Genomic DNA, 20,333 nt, shown 5'->3' with positions numbered 1-20,333 from the left:
CTCAAAGATACGCTAGTGTAGGGCTGTGCAGATCTGCTGAGGCTGTGGGCCCCAGATGACACCAGCATGTGTTGCACAGGCTGCACGCTGTGGGGGTGGGCCCCTAGGACCCCCTCACTGCACAGGCTGCTGCAGCAGCATGCAGACCCCCATCCTCAGCCATGCAGGCTACGTTAGCAGGACCTGAACCGCCAAGGAGGCAGCTGGACATTGAGCGCCTCTGGGCCGGGCTCCTCCTGCCTCCTGGCCAGCCCGGCTCCGGCAACCGAGTGCCTCGGAGCCTGGGCCCGGCCCTGAGGCACCCCCAGCTCCACACGGGAACTTACCTTGTGTCGCCGTCCACCACGCATGCCGTCAGAGTGGGCCATGCTGCACGCGCCAGGGCAAGGGGCGGAGCCAGAGAAGAAGCTGCGTGGGCTGTCCCCAGCTCGTCCAGTCAGGCGTGGCTGGGGCAGCCCCGCACTGCGCAGCCCTTGGGGCAGCGGCAGCAGGACCTGGCTCACTGAGCCTGGCCCTGTGGGGGTAAGCAACTCCCCTCCCCTCACTGCCGGCTGGGGCCCACAGGCCGGCCCTGCCTGCCTCACCTCGCTGTGGCTCCATGCTCGGCAGCGGCTCTGTGCTCAGCCGCGGTGGCAGCGGCTCCACTGCGGCTCCATGCTCAGCAGTGGCTCCACCACAGTGGCAGTGCCGCTGCAGGCCAGATAAAATGGCTTGGCGGGCCGCATGGTGGCCTGTAGGCTGCATGTTGGACAAGCCTGCCCCAGGCAGTAGAGTTTAGAAGGGTGCTAGTAACTACTTCACACAAACTCCATGGGGTTATGGGTTAACAGACTGCATTTCCTTCAAGCATAAGATACCACTGTTACTTTCATGAGGGTACAAACATAACACATCTACACTTTTTAAAGAAAATCATTGCTATATAGTTTTCTTCCCCCCCCCTCCATTAATTAGCAGCTCACATATTCATTGTTACATTTTGTTTAATTACAGGTCTTTCAGAAATTTGATCCATCAAAATCACTCTTGTCCAGTGTAAATTTACAGGTAAGAAAACACTTTCCCATCTAGAGCTTTGTCTCTGAAGCATACCATGCTCCTATGCCTCCTAAACCAGAAGCAATGAAGCCATGCCCACTTGACACTGCAGGTAGCCTAGTCAGGGTGGGGTTATTAACACTCTCACATAACAGAGCTGTGCAGATGTTGTTACACTTCTTCTGGTGGAGGCAGTGCACACAGGGCAGTTTGATATGTTCACAGAGATAAAATGTTAAAACAGCATGACTATATACCTTTATGGCATCAGTTAGACATTTCAGGAGCTGTAGGGCTTAGTTTACTTTGTAATGTATAGTTTCTATGTGACCTCACATTTTCTATTATATTCACTGTAAAAACTTCCCTTTGTTATTATAATAAGGGACATTCTCTAGCACTTTAATGTTAAACTTCACAACAAACTGCTCAGGAAATTAATTAGTGCCATAATCACTCACTTTTTTTTCATTGTGACATAAAAAGATTGTGAGTTGACCAAAGTAGAGGGCTACTCCCTTAGGTTCCATTATGAGATCTGATTTCTAGTATATATACCTCCTTGTGCTACTGAGAACTTCCTCTAGTTTTGTTATTCCTTTCAATACTATTTCACAAAATTTTTTAATGGCAGCTGAAATCCATTGTGGGGAAAAAAAAAGGAAAGGTCACAAAATCTATAATCTACTTAATGAACAGTCATGCCTAATATTAATGAAAGATGCATGCTAACTGTTGATTCATTTTCTACTTTTTTTTGACTTTGTCTCCCTACTGCTATATGAAAGACCTACACAGATCACAGGGGAAAATAACTAACTGAATGTTCAGGAGAAATAATGAAGCAGACTGATCATAAAAAATGTACTGTAAATGAACTGAGAAGACAGAAAAAAACTATTCCCCCCCCCATGATTTCATTGATTTACAGTTAGTTTGTGTGTTGTTTGTAATAATCAAAGTGTAGCAGACAGAAGTGAGATTTCTAACTGGCTAGTTTCCGTTCCTTAAGAAGCTTATTTAAAAATGTTTTATGTCAGTTTGAAGGTACATGTGCAATCTTCAATTGGTAATTGAAACACTGGCTCAAGATCTCTCCTTTCTTGGGTCTGCTGTGGTGTGGTATATGATTTTTGGAAGCCATTTAAGCTTTCCTGCTTCTAAGGTTACTCATCTAGTATGAGGCTATTAAATTACTTGAAGAGTGTTTTGTGACTTTAATTAAACTATTTCTGTCCAGTGTGATTGTTTGAAGAAAGGGCTATATAATTGCCCCCAAAAAGTATCTGTGTTTTTCTTTTTTTGGAGATGAGAAGTAGGTGTTTAATGGAACCAGGGTTTCACCCATCTTTTTAAGGCAATGGAAGTTTGCCATTGACTTAAATGAGATCAGGAATTCACCTATCTATTGGACAACTTTCTGCTGATCCCTAGTATTGCACAGAAATGTTATATTATGAGGTCAACAGACAGAGCTTTTAAAACCGTATATAAGCATTGTAGAGTGTTAGTAAGCAGATCTCGGAAGGGACCCTCAGTGATTCCATGGGTATTCTTCTGCTGCAGTCAAGTCATCACTTTTCTCTGTCAACTTTTCTGTGTCCATTTTCCTATCTGAGAATCAGGGATGATAATAGTTACTTCACTTCAGAGGGCTGTAGTTTGTGAGGGGGAATGCTTACAAATTATAATGATTAAGATTAATAGAAAAGGAATCATTTACAGATGAGGAGTTATTGTCTATCCTGTGGAAAGAACATTCCATTATTAGTTTTGTGCTGCAGATTTGGTTTGGGGCTTTCTCTTGAGGAGGGGGGTGAGGTAGACATGGTACAAATAATATAAGTTTGTTTCACGGCTTAACCTTTCTAAGGAGGGTGACTTTTGTGGGCAGAGTTTAGATTTGGGGTTGAGATTTCTGAAATAAAGGTTATTTGTGATCACCTTTTGTTCAAAAGACTTCTGTATGCAGTGTTAATAATAGTGATAGTAGTGATAACAAAGTAACACTAAGGCTAGGGACATAAGTTACACAGAAACCAGTTAAAAACTAGTTTAAATCTGTAATAGAAACTGGTTTAAACCTGTAACAGGACAGCTGATCAGTGCACATAAACCAGTTTCAAAATGACCAAAACTGGTTTAAGATAAACCTGGTTGAATGTAGGCCTCAGACTTAATTGATCTGGGCCGAACCGGTTTATGGAATGTCTGTCCCAGACCCCTTCCTGGTTGAAGATAAATCAGAGACCTCCAGCATCCCAGCATGCTTTTCAGTCCTGGGCTGGGCTATGCTGTCTGCTCCAGAGACCAGAGCTGGCCCTGCCCCTCTGCTGTCTAGCTGGAGCAGGGGTGGGAGCATGGCCAGGTGGCCCAGAATGGCCGCCTAAGGCAAAGGGGGCAGGGAGGGTGTTTATTTTCCCCCTCCTTTCCCTCTCCCCCTGGAGAACCCCAGCTGGGGTCTGCCTGACCAGGGTGGAACAGCCCCTGTCAAGCATTCCCTTCCCCCGCCACTGGAGCTGCAGGGGGTGTGGCCAGCCCCGGCAGCAGCCTCAAGTGAACACAGGCGGAGGGGGGTTTAATTCCCCCCTCCCTCTCCCGGCCCACTGGCATGGAACCCAGCCAGGGTATGTCCAGCTTTTCCCCCCTGTTTGTGGCTCAGCACAGTCTGGGACCCCCAGAGCCTCCCTCCAAGCCAGGGGGCAATCCTGCTGTGCCTCCCCAGCTACTGGGGCTGGGGTTTCACTTGGGGCAGCCCAGGAGCAAAGGCCAGATTGTGGAGGAGGGAAGGGAGCAAAATGGCGCCAAGCCCAGGTGGGGTCACGCAGAGGGATTGCAGCAGTGGTGGCTTCATCCTGGATGTGAGCCCTGCCAAGCAGAGGGACCCAGGCTAGGGGGAGGTGGGAAAAGTGGCTCAAGTGTGTCTGTACTAGCCTGGGGAAGAGCTGAGCATGCAGCTGGGGGAGCAGCTCCTGCCCTGTGGCTCCTTCTACCCACTGGAGAGCAGCACCAGGGCTGGCCCCAGCCCTTGCAGCAGCACACACGGTGCAGATTTGCCGCCTCAGTCCCAAGCGCTACTACCTGCATCTCGCAGACTGCCAGGCACTGACCTGGGCCTGCCGGGCTCGCTCTTCTCCTACCCGGAGGTGGCGACACAGCATGGCCCCATGTACCAGGCACCGGGTGCTACCTGTATGTCTTCCCCACTGCTGCCCTGACCATACTGGTAGGTGCCACCAAACTGCAGCTAGCCACTGGGTGGGATGTGGTAGCGGGGAAGCTGTAGGGGTAGCGCCTGGTACCTGGTATACAGGGCTGTGCTGTGCCTGCAGCTTCTCTACCGCAGCTGTCTGGGATGTGGCCAGATGCCAGCCTAGCGTGGCCCCCTGAGGTGAAGGGAGCGGGGAGGGGATTTATTCCTCTCTCCATCCCCTCTCCCACCAAGGGACCACAGCCGGGGTTTGGCAGCCTTGGCCACTGCCTCTGCCACTTGCCCCCAGCTAGGCAGACCCTGGCTGGCGTTCACTGGGAGGAAAGGGGAGGGAGGGGGCAGTAAACTGCCTCCCTGGCCCCTTTGCCTCAGGGGGGCATGCAGGCTGATGTCTGGCCACACCCCTTCCCCTACTGCTAGAGCAGTGAGGGGAGCAGGACCCTGATGGGGCAGCAGCCCCTGTCATGGTGTCTTGGGGAGAGCATTCACTTTTGTATTCACTTTTAGTAGACTAACCTGCAAAGATTGAATCAACTTGGGCTCGGGCTTTTAAAATGTCTGTCCCTAGTAGAGTATACCTAGATTCACTGATTTTCTCCTCCAGTTGGAAACTGGCCTGCAAAGCCCTGGCATATGCTTCCATGGGGCACATTATGTTAGGAAAAAGAAATAGCAATTTTTCCAAAGTGGCTACCATCTTATTACTCTGTTCTAGTCGTATCTGTTTGTATCTTCACCGACATCATTATAAATAGAGTTATGGCACTTCTGTTTTCAGATGTAAATACCTTGTAATTTCATGTTAATTCAATTTATTACTTTTGCTGTAGGTGCTAGAAGACATTTTCAATTGGAGCCTACCTCCAGCCATGATTTCAATGTGCAACAAGGATCTCATGAATAAATTAACTTTGGCCAAAATGCATTTCATCATTTGTCTTTCTGCAACAATAAATACTATTCCTGAAGAAGTGATGAAAACAAACTATATTATAGATAATACCAGTTTTAAAAAGCGAGGCAGAAGCACAGACTCAGGAGTAAGAGGTGAAAAGTTTGCCCGTCATTTGTCATTCAGTTTGTTATATGTACATGTTTATTATCACTTTTAACAGCTGTATCTGCATTATATTGACATATTTTAAACAGTATGCATATTTCCTTGTGCTGAAAATGAAAATGGGTTAATTTTTTTAATTTAGAAAATTCAGACATTTAGGTTTCAAACTTTAAAATTAAAATTCATATTTTGATTTTATTCAAGTTAGTTTTCATTTTTATTATATGTTTTCATACTTCTATTAATTATTTTTGTTTCTTTTTCTTATGGGTTTTAATGCTTTGTACTGTTTTAACATGTCTCAATCACTTTCATCTAAATGATGTCCATTTTCCATCTAGGGCTCTCTCTGAATACCTCAACAGTAAACCTGTACCTGATAATGCTCAATAAGTCTTGTACTTTTTTCTACATATTTAGGTTGCTTCAGTTATTGGTTCTGTTAATTATGTGTGTTGTGGTAGTCCTCAAAATTTGTTAGAGCCTTTCTAAACACAAAAAACAACTTGTGGCTCAAAGACAACACTATATAAACGAATATAGAGATTATATAGATTATATGGATAATCTTTATATAGATGAATATAAAGAAGGGGTTAGTTACATGAACAATAGCGTGGACAAAGTCAGATGTGTATTTGTTCCTGGGTTGTTTGCCTCAGTTTGTTTTTTAAATATATGTAGTATTCTGAATTTCCCTTGTTGACATGGACTTGTTGTTTTCATCACAGGAGTGGTTCTTTACATGAGGGAGGGTTTAATTTTGCCTATTTCCTTCCCCCCCATCCATCATCATCATCGTCATCATTATCATTAACCGCCAGATCCATCATCTTTCTGTGACTGGCAATATACTATCGCTCATCTCTTCCTTACCAGATTTCTGCATCAATTTCCTCCCTGGAGCAGTCTGTTTATAATAATATCCTTCTGCAACCTGTCATCTCATCTTTTGTGGTCTTTCCAGCAGACTTTTACTTCAGTATACATCCTCAGTATTCCATATTGTGTCCTGTCCTTGTCTCTTCTTTTCATGTGTTCCTTCATCTTCCTATTTGTATCTTCTAGATTTTGCAATTTAGTTTGCCATTTAGGCAGTCATGCCTCATTTCATATCTCCTTGATTTACCAACGGTTTTCCATAAAAAACACATTTCTCTTGCTTACAACTGGCTCAAGTCCCTCTTCATTAGAACTTAAGTCTCTGTCATAAACAATACAGTCAGCACTGAGCATCATTAATGTCCATTCCCTAGGTTGAGATAAGGTATTTAAATCCATCAGTTGCATTTAACACTTCTTCTCTTAAGATAACTGTTTTCCCTAAGTCTGTGAACCTCCAGACTTAGAGACCTATAAGTGCAACTCAGAGGTATGAAATGCAAAAAGTTTGACATGGTAATAGCATAAATATGAAAATTGATTCATATTGAATTAATATGAAAATTGTTGATTACTTATTAGATATTGAATGAAAAGGAAAAAAGAATACACTCTTCATATTATTGAGAGTAATTTGCTTAATTGTACTCCTGTGTATTTGAAGCTTCACTTGTAATTTAATTGTCACCTTTTGCTTTTACAAATTTCATTTGCCAGTTAATGCTGAACTGAATTCACAAAAACAGGAACAAAGCATCACAACTGTGCAACTTGTTAGATGTAAAGATGAATTAAACATGGCCATGCTCAAGGTAATTTTTATTAGAAAAATAAACTTAGGAAATAGTTCATAAAATATAACAAATATTTTCATTATTGCAGAAACTTTACTGGGAGGGATTAGATAACTTGCTGAACTGGAAATTTGTTCAAAAATCTTTTCTAGGTCAGTGGTTCTAATCTGATCCAAGCTGCTAGTGATTTTAAGTAAAATCAAAGATGTTCAGTTTGTTCTGTTTAATGATTTTTGGTGGTGACAGTTTCCTTCCTGCAAAACATCTGTCCACAACATAAGAAAATACTGTTACAACCAGATGCTAAAATGATTGTTCCAACAAAGAGATTAAGGACTGGCTTGGATTTGTGGGTTGAATCCATTCTCAGAGACTCCCTCTGTTGAACATGCTTAAGGCACAGTACGTTCTGTGGATAAACAGAAATTAATTCTGTAGCACCTGGCACTAGCGAGAATAATTCCATCATCATTTTGAGAAGTTACAACATCAGGAATATGACTAGGTAAAATAAGGTTCCACATTTTCTAATGTAATTTACTGAGTCCTTGACATCCATTTACCATAAATGCTGCCTGCTTGAATACAGCTAACTCAGTAAAAAAAAAAAAAAAGCTAGAATAATGGATAAAGATGAGTTGTCATTCTAGTGAAAGTGTCAGTGGGTTATTCTTTCATTGCACTTTTTTATCTTCTTCATACAACCCTTTATTCTGAAAATCAGACTACTGTTAATTAGCTTCTCTAATTGCCAGTCACTTATCTTGCATGTTAAATGCTTCATGCTTCAGGTTTAGCCTAGAATAAGTGCCAATGTAAGGAGAGATTATCCCACATATATTAACTATGTTTTTTTAGAAGCATTTGGTATAAGATAGGACTGGGGTGGTAACCCAGTTAAGCAACATTTGTGTTCCCAAGTCATTCTATATCATAGCATTTTATACAATACTAAGCCATAGTATTGTAGATACATACTGAAAAATATGCCATATATAAACTTCAGATGAGTTACATCTGTGCTTTTCTTTTCAGAGTCTGCAGAACATTTAAATTTCATAAGACAATTCTGAATCTTGCACCATTTCCTTTTGGGTAGATTTTTAAGTAGGACTGTCTGTTGTGTTGATTTGTGGAGTTCATCTTAGAAATTTCATTGCATATTTTGAGTGATTGACTTTTAACTGAACTTTTCCTAAAATTGTCAGGTTCACAAGTTGTTTGTTTAAAGAGAATTTTTTTTTAATCTGGTTTTTCCAAGCTCCTGCAGCTCTATTTGTCTGGGTGCCTATAGACTACTTTTGAACTTTCAGGGTACATACTATAGGCTAGGTATAGACATTACACATAATGCACATTAAGCAGGCAGAAAGCGCTTTAAAGCTATAATTGAACAAATTTTCATGGCTTGCACTCTAAGTTAACCCTTGATGACTGTGTACTAATCTAAAATGCTTTTTGTTGGAGAACTTTATTGAATGTCTTTTCAGATCCCATCATGAGTTAACTTAGAGCATGATCTCTGCCATCCCAGGTACCATTATGCAGGGCTGTGCTCTAGCCTTGGGCAGAGCTCATTTGCTGTGCCTGAACCTGACTTGGCTCTGCCTCCTCCAGTGTCATTGACCCTAATCAGTAACAGCCTCTGATTCCAACCCAGTGTGCAGCCTGGTCAGAGAGCTGGGGAGGGTTGGGAACAAAGGTGGTGGAAAAGGAGGTTTCTGTCTTCACAGCTGCCCTGACCCCGTAGTGCACTACAGCTTGACAGGGGGTGGGTTGTGGGGGAAGAGCTCTGGAGTCTCTCTCCCCACAGCTGCCCAGGCCACTGCTGCTTGGTGGTAAGGGTGGGGGAAGGCTGCAGTGGAAGGGCCCCTGGGGTCTCTCTCTACAGCTGCCACTCTCGGGCCATTCCAATGCGCAGCCCAGGTGGGAGGGCTGTGGGGAGAGGGGTCTAACGTCTCTCTTCCTCCAGCCACTGCTGACAGTTGCTAGCTTGCAGGGCAGGTGAGGCTGCAACTGGAGAGAGGGGCTACTCCAGCAGCCTCCTGGGAGCCGTGTGGGAGTGCCCCCAGTGGCCACTGTAGGCAGGCTCTGAGCCCCCACTGATTTGAACAGTGAATGTCTGTTCGGTTTGCTCATGCTCTAACTTATAGCACTTCAAGTAAAGCATGATACAGCTCTTCCACCAGGGGATTTTTGAACATCTTAGCTAAGGCATACATTCCAGAAAAATTAGAATATAATAGAAGGTTTCTTCCAACATGAAAAATAATTTTATTCTCTTTACAACTGAAGATTTCTAACCTATTATACTAGTATATAAAAAGACTATTATATAAAGAAAGGAATAAAATGTTTAACTGATTTCTCTAATTCTGTTATGCTATTTAGTAGAATGTTTTGCAAGATGTACTGTGTGTAGTCATAATTTATAATAGCACCAAGCATAGAAAAATATGTAGTGTTGCATTTAGTATATTGAATTTATAACTGCAAAAAAGGAAAATGCTTATAGAAATAGAAAATTGTATTCATGATTATGTATTTCAAAGTATGGAAAACAGATGATAGCAGAGCAGAATACTTTTTAAGTAACTTTTCATCTGTATTATTTCTTGAAATTATATACTGTGATATTCTGCTCTTAGGGTTTTTTATTGACTGAAGCTGAGAAAAAGCTTAACCATCTTGTAACAAACATACAGAATGAATATGACAGGAAGATTTCTCAGTTTTCTGCTGTTGAATTAGAAATTGTTGTTGAAGCGAAGCTTCAAGTTGCAGCTATCTCTCAGCAGAGACATCAAGCAGCTTTCAGGTAAATAACATCATGACCAGAATTCATTGCAGCTTGTAGCATGTAAGATTAAAAAAACTCAAGCCCAACAGCCCTTATTTTCAATCACCTCTGCTTTCAAAGATGCTCAAGTATTTCAAACCTTAGAAACTGACCAAAAATAAAAACAGTAATTTACTATGTGTATGGCAGCCTGCATTTGGAGCCTACTTTTTATTTTTCAGTTTGTTGATTAAAAAAAAATCATATAGCAGTCGCCCTATTCAGCATGTTTGTGATGTTGTATAACATAGTATTTTAAAAAAGTCAGGTCTTCAGTGTTTGTTGAAATAAGGATCTGAAAATTTTAGCAAATGCCTCTCTACATCTGGTATACTTCTCATGTATGCAGGATACTCTAGGCACTATAGAAAGTATCCTCCTACATTTGATATGCTTCTAATATATGTCTAATATATGCTGCATACTCTTGGCAGTATAGAACCTTGTTTAATTTTAAAGTGTCTTTGTGTCATTGAACTAAGAGAACATTTTTCACTAATTTTAACTTTAGTACTTTACATATAAATATCTTTATACTAATTTAACCTTTATTGTATTTCAGTAAGTTGCATTGAGTATTAATTGCACTACTGTATACTTGTATATTTTTAAAAGACTTAATAAAAATGTGTAGAATTATGATTTGTCACATTACTCTTGAATTTATAAATCTGCATAAAATAGTTCTGCTTTGCTTGAAATATATGGGACACACTAAACATATTAATTCATTATAGATATTTCTGTATACTCTTCTATATATGATGCTAATGGTTCATTTGGGAGAATGTTCTTGTTTATTATAATTGATGGTATGGAATCATATAGATGAATCTTTTTTTTAGGAATTATAATGCTATTATAGTATGTGTAATACAATCTTCAATTTATTGCAATGTGTAAGTTATGTTATAATTTAACACAATTGTCTAATAAAAAATCTAAGAAATACTTGAGGTGGAGTAGGTTGCTGAGAAGAGGCTTAAATTTAGCAGATTAACCATTTGTAGACTTATCTCCAGTATTCTACTTTATTTTTCCATTCTCCCAGTATCACCATACTGGGCATGTGACTCACCTTCCTAGTATTCTGACACTTGCCAATCATCCAGCTGTATTCTCATGCAGCCTTTAGTCACAGCCTGCCAAGAGCACAGTTGTTTACTCAATATGTAGAATAATACTGATTGTTCTCTGGACTCATCTAACACTCCATCTTCAGAATACTGTACAGACATTCACTAATTAACTGAAGTCATTAGGATAGCACTGCTGCATGGCTTTTCAGCTGAATTTTCTTTGGCTTATTTAAAAGACGGTGGAGGTTTCCTTAAAATCAAGGCATTAAGGCTATGATTACTTTGTATTGGGTTTAATAAGGCAATTAGTAAAGATAGAAAACGAGAACCTGAGGATCGCCTACAGTCCTACGTTTCTTCTTCTGAAATCTTTGTGGCTTGCTATTCCTGTCAAGGCAGATTAATACTGCTGTAATTTTCTCCAAGAGAAAAAAAAGAAACCAGTGGGCAATGACCTCTCTCTGTTTTTGATTGATATGTTGATTTTATGAAACTTTTATCAGTCCACTAAGACTGCAAGGTAATCTAAGCAAGCTAGTTTAAGTACCAGAAGTAGTACACCTGCATTAGTATGGCACTGTGTCAAGACTATACTCCTAATTCTTGGGTTAATGCCAATGCAGCTATACTACTTCAGTAGCTGAGCTAGCTTGGAAATCTTTCCACCGCACAGCACTTTGCTATGTAAACACATTCTAAGTGTGGTGTCTCTCTTTGCTTACATCTTGCTTCAGATATACAGCCCTTTTTACAGTCTTAAAAGTCCTTGTTTATCAATATCCATTTTGTGGGCTGTCTTCTGGGCTCCCGTACACGGTGATGAGTGTTTAGTGGAACTTGGATATCAAAGTTTCAGTTGTCCGTTTGAGTAGACAGGCAGGCAGGAAGTCCTTTTTTCTTTGCCGTCCATGGGAGCTGTTGGTATCTGCCACAAATACAAATGAATATTTTGATTATTGCCTCAGGAAAGCTGAATGTTTCCTGCCCGACTGAAAATCAAAACTATTCATGATTTTATAGAAATGTATCTGGTGCAATATTTAAACGTTTGAGCAGCAGTGAAAGTGTTAGAGGCAGTTGAGTTTCCAGATTTGATCATTTTGGCTGCTTACAGATATGGGGCAGGGGAAGCAGCACTTTAATTTCAGCTTGGTTCGCCCCTATGCCGAGCGCAACGCATGGCCAGAAGAGGCATCGCAATGCCAGTTTGACCTGGTCCGCCCATCATCTGCATGCCTCAGCAGGGCTTTTTGGTGCTTTTACGTAATAGCTGATTGAATCAGCTATTAAATGAAATTACTGAAAAGGCCTGCTGAAGTGTGTGATCTATACAAGCATTGGGTGAGCTGAGTCAAACTGACATGCTTCCTCTTCTGGTAAAGCATTGGGGGTTTTTTTTTTTCCATGTCTGTCTGTTTGTCTATCAGCATCAATGAATATTTTGATTATTTCCTCAGGAAAGCTGAATGTTTCCTGCCTGACTGGAAATCGAAACTTTTCATGACTTTATAGAAATGTATCTAGTGCAAGGTTTGAGTAGTGGTGAAATTGTTAGAGGCAATTGTGTTTCCAGATTTTGATCATCTTGTCATTTTCTCATAGTGCTGATACAGTGATGTAGGTATTTTGTCAAGGGAAATATATAGACACATTACTCTTGTTGACAGGAAAAATGAGTCACAAAAATTTCATCTGGAGAAACTTCCACTTTACAGTTTTTCTGCAAAACCTTTATGCCTGTGAGAAACTTTATGCACAAAAGCAATCCATTGAACTCCTATTATGTGAAGTTTCCTATTTCGTAGCTAGGTAGAAGGTAAGGCAGTGTGGCAGCTTTTGAGACTCACTGGTTTAGAGAAGCATGGGCTTTTGTAAGCAACAGCTTGCTTTGTCAGATGCTATGAGGAAAAAGCTACAAAAGCTTGTCTTTCTGAGCCAGTTCGCTTCTAAGGTGCTACTCTGCCTTACCTTTGCTTGATTTCAGGCAAACATGGCAGCCACCTCTGTTTCCTAGTTAAAGATCTTGTCTATCTACAGATAATATTCAGATTTGCTCCTTAGGCAGTTGCACATTGCAGCATCTAAAAAGTAGGTGCCTGGCCTCAGGGGAATGATTCAAAGAAATAGGCTTAGGCATATAGGACATTATCACACATGCTCTGGGGTGGAGTTGCCGGGGAGGGAGGCGGTTGTTTTAATTAGAGTGCCTTTGAGAGCCATTCACTGACCTTTAGTTAAAGCACCCCCACTGTCATATTGAAGCATGGGGATGCTGAATACACATGACACAGAGGCTGCTGGAGCATGCTAATTAGCACGCTTCATCAGACCCAGTTAATTGAGTCTGTTCCAACACTTGCTAATTAGCACATTTTGGAGCAGATGTCTAGCATGTGTACATGTGCCCATAGTTTCCTTATACAGTCTACTGGGAGAGTTAGAAATCACAAAGGACAATTCAGAGAGTCCAGATGCTGAGCAGGAAGATACTAGGTGTTAGCCCATCTTAACTCACACTTCTCTCTGGAACTCAAGTGCCTGAGCCCTCTTCTAACTGAGCAGGATTCTAACAGTGCATACCTTTGACACAAAATCCAGATGATTAGAGCACTTGCATAGGAAGTGGGAGACTTGATTCCTCTCCCCCCTGCCCCTGCCCTGCCCGCTCCATTCAGAAGAGGTTCAGTTCTTTAAACACTAGGTCATAGAATAGGAAGGTGCCTCCATGTCTTCTGCTGGATCTGAGCCACTGAGTAGCCAAAGCTGCAAGGATGATGGGGACAGAAGAAGAGCATGTGCAGGGAAGTCAAATATCCAGCCCATGTGCTGAATCTGTCTTGTGGAGATGTATCATCTGGCTCACAGGTTAACTTGGAATTTGGGGGTTTGGAAAATGAGAGAGAACCCTTGAAATCCAGGGTACAGGGTCCCATTAGGGATGCATTTAGGTGGCAGGCGTGTAAGTGGTGGCTGTGTTAATCCCTGTTGGCTCCATGAGATGACATAATGCCCCTGGCCCTGCCACCACTGCTGCTCACCCTGGGTCCAGAGGTGAATCCAGAGGGGCTTTTGAGGAGCCCTTTGATCCGGATTTGGATTGGTATCTGACTCTGTATGAAATGATTAGAGCTAACTGGCACAAATAAAAAATTCTAGGCTTGTTGACTAAATATATTCTAAATCAATATTTAAACGTGTAAGGTAAAGTAGCCTGGTTTTCAGAAATGCTTCTTGCTCACAGCTGAAGTTAACTGACATTGTGGGTTCTCAGCAATTCTGAAAAGTAGGCTGGTTTTACTGAAGTGCATATGTATAGATTTTAGATGGTTCTGTTTGCTATCTTATGCACTGATACTGGTTATATATCTTTTTAAAAAGTTTCTGCAGTATTCTATTGCACTTATCTTGCATCTCCTGTAAATTTTACATGTTTTCTCTGCAACTTCTTTTTATGGTTTTTTGTTGTTGTTGTTGCTAAGCCTAGTTATTTTAATTTTGACATGTTGAAATTAAATTCACTTTTAATTTCAACCATAACATCTGACTCAAAGGTACTCAACTCCTGGCCCATGACCTGAATCCAGCCTACAGGGCTCCTTACAGGCCTGGAAATTTGGCAACGGGTGAGCAGGGGTACCACTCCAGTGCTGTCAAATTTCCACACTTGTGGAGAGCCCTGAACCTAGCACACTGGATTGGGTGCCTGATCCCAGCGTGCAGTGCCAAGGAAGTATGGTACCAGGACCCTGGGTGCTAGAAATTGGGTGGGGGCTAATCTAAGGCTAATCTTGGTGTGCAGGACCAACAGAGGGCAATGCCAGGCCCTCAGGGCCCAATTTGTTGGATAGCTTTGCTCTACAACAAGAATCTTTTTTGTCATAACTTTTTTGATTCAGTGTGTACCGCTTTAATGGAGCATCTAATTCCTAAGTAGACAGATTTCCAGTCACAAAAATCAGAACCACAAGAGATAAGAGGCCAAGGTCCAAAAAGACACCCAATTCAATTTCTCACCTCTCCTAGTTGTCTGTCCAATGCAAAGTAGGCAGACATTGGCAAGAAGATGTGAATAATTTTAGACTTCTGCAGTCTGTGCTGTCTGTTTTGTGCATAAATCTAGGACTTTGTCCTCCAGGACTGTTAATCTAACGCTTTTCAAAAGCAGTAAATTCACCTAGAGCATGATTCCCATTTAGGTTACGGCTCTTTGCAGTGCTTCAGTGGTATAAAGAGGCCTTGAAGTAGCTGTAAATTATACGTATTCTCACTTTAAAGCAGCTTTACGTTCCCAGAAATATTAAAAGAGGCCCTAGTGCTAATAAATAATCTGGCTCATAATTTTTAAACAATTAATGCATGGAATAGTTTTGTGACTTCCAACAAGAAATTGTGCCTTTACCATTGACTGATGGTAGCACAGAAGCTTTTTTTCCATTGTTAGGTTGTTTTGTTTCCATGAGCAGAAAATATGCATCATCACGGAAAAGTAGTAAAACTTCAGGAAGGTTTTGAAAGCTGAAAAAATACTGAAAGCAGAGGCTGGGAAAATATTCACCTCATAATGTGAAAATATGGCACTAGTGGTAATGCAGAAGAAAACTGGAGATGGCTGTTGAAAGGAGAACATTCTATGGGGGCTAAGAATCTTTTTAGAAAAGATTTTCGCTCCTAAATTATTTTTATTTTTTTTCTTGTTCTAAAAACCATTTTACTGACAAAATGTGGAATTTCTATGCTAACAGTTGTTAGAAATTTCTTTTCAACCGTAAGGTATCAGTGTGTACATATAGCTGCTAAACTTAGGGGTTCTGTTGACTGGGGTTAGGCTGATTTAACTGTCTACCTGTGCAGGCATTTGGAGAGTTTAATCTGGTAAAAATGGTGCACCCAGTCTAAGATAGTATACCACAGGAGGTGCACTAACTTAGATTGAGTTCTCCTTATAGCCCAACTGCTGCACAGGAATCTCAGCTTTCATTTTATAAAAATAAGTTTTATAGCCATTGTGATTGTAGAGGAAAGCTACAATCACATGATTGTAACATGAAACATGACTCAGATGCAAACAAAAGGCTCAGAAAGAAAGAGCTTAACATTCACTGTTTAAAAAAAAAATCTCATGGTATTTGGGGACCAGACTCATTTTTTAACATTTGGACTTGGTTTTTTTTATAGAGTACTAGGTCTTGGAGTGCATGTATGCAATATAGTGTGCCTGTATGTGATAACTCACACTTACAATCACCCTTACACATAGATAGGATAACTCGTCCTCACATATATGTGGCTTAATGCTTTATTATACTCTTAGTTCAGATTGGTCCACACCTTGCAGGAAGCCCTGGCCACCACTGGACTCAGTTCTGGTCATTGGACCACAGTAACCATGCTGTGGACCTGATGTTCTGGCATTTTAAGACCAGAGTTTATGGGTACTCATAATCTCCAGGAGGATGAACTGATGATGCAGCTGACCCAAGCACCACATAACTGTGACTACTAGAGACTTTATCAGGTTTAGTCCTGATATATGACCCTGAGATAAATCCTTCTTAAGGAGTTAATAGAAGGCTGAAGTCACTGTTAGGTAGTAGGCCTGTGTGAAGCAGCAAGTATTTGCTTTGGATTCAGCCAAAGCAAATTCAGTGATTTGATTCAGTGATTCAAATCACTGTCCCAATTTGATTTGGCTGATTTGGATTTGGAGATTTGGTGCCGAATCAGAGACTCAGTCGTAGACTACAATGGGGGATCACTAAAATACCTTTAACTTTGTCCTTTATTTTCAGATTCAGATGAAAACAGCAGTGATGGTAGCCCCTTCTGAGGGCACGAAGCCTGCCAAGATTCAAGGAGATAGGTGCAGGGGTTTCTGTGAAAGTGCACCTCAGACTATTGAAAGCAAAACTCATAGCACTTGTGTGTGTTAAGGCAAAGTGGGATGAATGCTGTAGGGATACTAGCCCCTTGTGTGGGCATGAGGCCTGCCAGGTTTCAGGCAGAGTGGTGCAGGGGTTTCTGTGAAAGTGCACCTCAAGATTCTGAAAGAAAATAAAACAAATAGGTGTGAAGTGAGGAGGGTAGCACTCACTCCGTCTGCACGTGGAACTTGGGGAACCCCAGCAGCAGGAGGTTCACCTTCAGAAACACCAGCTGCTCCACCAAACCAGAATCCAAGGAGGTGCGGTGGGGTGTCACAACATCACCAACAATGCCGAACACCCTCTCGCTTGGAACACTGGTCAGTGGACAAAACAGGTGTTCCCGGGCAACTGTGGTCAGATCCTGCCACACCTTGCTGTGGGTTACCCAATGGACCCAGGGGTCACAGTGCAGCAGCTCCATGTCCTTGGTGAGATAGGTAGCCATGAGGCCTCTGTGCTACCTGCCTGATGGTGGGTTCTGGTGCCTCTGGACCCCACCATTGAAGCCATGCCCATGGACCACATTGGCAATGGCTGTGGTAGAAGAGATCAGTTTGTGGTTGGAGTGGTGGCATGGGAAGGTGGATCCCCCTCTTCCATGTCCCTCTGCCTCTGCCCTTCTACTTCCCTGACTCTGTTCACCAGCACCTCCATTCAATGATTGAGGGTTTTGCTGCTGCAGATGCTCTCTCACTCTTGGGTCACACATGCCCACCAGCATGTGGATTGTACTGGACTGCAATAGATCCAGCTGTTTTTTGTTACCCCCAGCCAGGAACATTGATCCCCTGGAACATTTCCATTTCATTTTCAAGCTCCTTCACTATGGGGATCACTTGGCTAAGGAGGGCATCGCCAGAGCTGAGGCTCTTGGTGGCCTTGAGGAATGGCTTGAGGACCACCAAGATCTGGGAGATGGTATCCCACTCTGTTTTGTTAAGTGGGCCACTGATCCCAATCTCCCTGACGAAGGACATCTCATGGATGGCCTTCTGTTGCCCAATCAGCCTTTCCAGCATCAGGTATGTGGAGTTCTGCTGAGTCACCACATCCTGCATGATTTTGTGCTGCGGGATACTCAGCTCCGCCTGTTTATCTCACAGCATCTTTCCCCCCTTGATGCTCCAGTGGAAGTAGCCTATCATCTTCCTGCATTTCAAAATGAGCTGGTTGGTAGTGACAGTGCCGTCACTGGGAGCCCTGTTGCCTTCCAAGGCATCCCTGACTGTGAGGTGGAACTTGTGTGCCACACAACGGATGTCAACAAAGTTGGCATCACACATCACCTTAACCATATTGGCCCCATTGTTGGTGAACATGAACCCATGGGTGAGCTTGCCCTGCCCAACGAACCACCTCTGCACCATGCGGTTCATGGCCACCATGATCTCCCTTGCCATGTGGGACTCATCCATCACCTCCACTTGAAGGAAAGTCCACCAAAACCCTGACTGATCACACCAGTGCCCTGTGAGGGAGAGGTAGGTATAATCTCCCCCCTGGCTGCTCCAGAAGTTGGAGGTGAAGTGCAAGGCTACCTGTGGCCCTGCCTTGCGCAGCTTCTCCCTCAAGTACTGCCTGCATGCCTCATACAGGGAGGGCACCACTGCCCTGCTAAAGATGGTGCTTGCGGGCACTTGGTACGATGGGGCCATGAGCGGCATGAACCGCTCGAACTGTGGATGCTTAACAAAGGAGAAGGGCTGGCCATCCAGAGCAAGCATCTCTCCAGTGCTCTGGGTGACCTCGGTTGCCCTTGCAATGTGCCCCACCTTTGTCTGTGGCTTTCCCTCACCACTCCAGGGTGGCCTGCCCCTGCTTTGGAGGGATGGGGGCTTTGGAGCAAGCGGGGGACTTCCCTTTGGGCACACTCCCACTGGTGCCAGGCTGAGGAGGAAGAAGGGCAAGGGGGTGCTGCCTCCTGAGATGCAGCAGAATCACCGTGGTGGCGAAGTGTTTTACGTCCTTGCCCCATCTGATCTGCCTTCAGCAGTGCCGGCAGGTAGTATACCTGGGATCATCTGCCACCTCAAAATGATACCTGCTTCTGGGTTGAGGGTGGGGATCCTGCCTTATCCCCCTCCTCACCAGGCAGAGGCACAACAAGAAGAGGCGCTGAGCCACCTGCCCCCACAACCTTTTCCTAAGTGCCTTTCAGAGAATCAGACCTGCCTCTAGGGGAACTTTGAGGGGTGTGGAGCACAAACTCAGATTCCCCCTCCGTCCCCAGAATTTCCTTTGCTATGGCCCTCAGCTCCTCTGCTTCCAGATCCAGCTCCTCCTCTGGCACTAGAAGGCTCATGCTGAAATTGGGGTGGAGAATGTCATGCTGCTGCTGGTTAGTGGTGTTAGTGGTGGTGGTGCAGGTGCAGGCACTGGTACCACCTAGCTCCCACTAGCAACAGAAAACTCTTCGCTGCCAGGAAAGAGGGTGCATCTGTGTTTGGGGCAGGGGGAACTTGCAGCTCTCCCTCTGCCCTATCTCCCTCCCCTGCCGGAAAAGCTGGCACCTGCATTTCCAACACTCTTCATAATGTTTGGCGTGCTGCAAAAGGGTTGTGTGTGTAATATATGTTGTGCTTTCCTGCACAGTGAAGACACACTGTCAAGGAAAACACAGATTTCTTTTTGTGGGGGAAAATAAGACAGACTAACAAGAACAAATAAGAAGGTTTTTGGGAGAAGAATAGTTTGAAAGGAATGGATAGGGATAACAATAGAGATTGAAGGCACGGGTAAGTAGTAGGGCTGTGCGAAGCTTTGGTCCCTGATTTGATTCGTCCCAATTCAGTGGCTGAATCTCCAAATCGAATCAGGAAACTGATTGATTCGGAACAATTTGACAATTCGGACATACACACAGCTTTAAATGTTTTTTCTATTTACCTCAACGTACCAGGCGGTTCGTGAATGCTGAGATGCGTGTGTGGGGTCCCCAGTGTGCTCAGCAGCAGACCCACAAGTGGATCAGTAGTAGCTGTATCTTTGAGAGTTGTGCTGAGTTACTCTTTGGTATGTTAGATTAGGTAAAATTCCTTCCTGGGACGTGTCAGATGGCAGGTGGGGAGGTAAAAACCTTTCTTGTTGTTCTGAAATGAAATTTAAAATACAAAATCTGCTAAAATTCAGCGTCTTCCACGTTTCAAGGATGTACTTATAGTAGCTGTATTCGTCTGAGGTGAGAAGAAATATAAAAATGTAGAACTCTTGGTTCCACCATGATACTTTTTATTAGACCAACTGAGAAATTGCAGGTAAAAGCTGGACCCAGGGGGACAGCTTTCCATTTCCAGCTTTCTCTGTGCAAAAATGAAATGTCCTACCTATGGAGACTTTTTACCATCTATACTTTTTTCAGAGCCTGATGAAGGGTCTTTGGGTCCAAAAACTTGCAGAAAAGGACAATTTTCTCGTGATTTCCCAGTTGGTTTAATAAAAGGTTTCATTTTGGAACCAAGAGTTCTCCATTTTTGTATTTCTTCTATGTTTAGTCCATGATTTTTTGT

General features: G+C 42.9%; 1 protein-coding gene across 7 annotated transcripts in view; it reads left to right on the top strand.

Moving 5' to 3' along the window:
• CFAP54 (cilia and flagella associated protein 54) overlaps nucleotides 1-20,333 on the top strand; it is a 308,490-nt gene that overhangs the window by 212,695 nt on the left and 75,462 nt on the right. For 6 of the 7 annotated variants that reach the window (XM_019515046.1, XM_019515049.1, XM_019515045.1 and 3 more), the window contains 4 exons: nucleotides 994-1,047; nucleotides 5,080-5,296; nucleotides 6,909-7,003; nucleotides 9,634-9,803. In XM_019515046.1, coding sequence (XP_019370591.1) covers nucleotides 994-1,047; nucleotides 5,080-5,296; nucleotides 6,909-7,003; nucleotides 9,634-9,803 — 536 coding nt within the window. The remainder of the gene's footprint in view (nucleotides 1-993; nucleotides 1,048-5,079; nucleotides 5,297-6,908; nucleotides 7,004-9,633; nucleotides 9,804-20,333) is intronic. The other variant, XM_019515044.1, reaches the window with a different exon arrangement.

This window comes from Gavialis gangeticus, unplaced genomic scaffold (genome assembly GCF_001723915.1).
Source record: "Gavialis gangeticus isolate Ggan-Ray unplaced genomic scaffold, GavGan_comp1, whole genome shotgun sequence".
NCBI lineage: Eukaryota > Metazoa > Chordata > Crocodylia > Gavialidae > Gavialis > Gavialis gangeticus.
The sequence above is the reverse complement of the archived record's forward strand: the minus strand, read 5'-3'. Positions and strand labels throughout refer to the sequence as shown.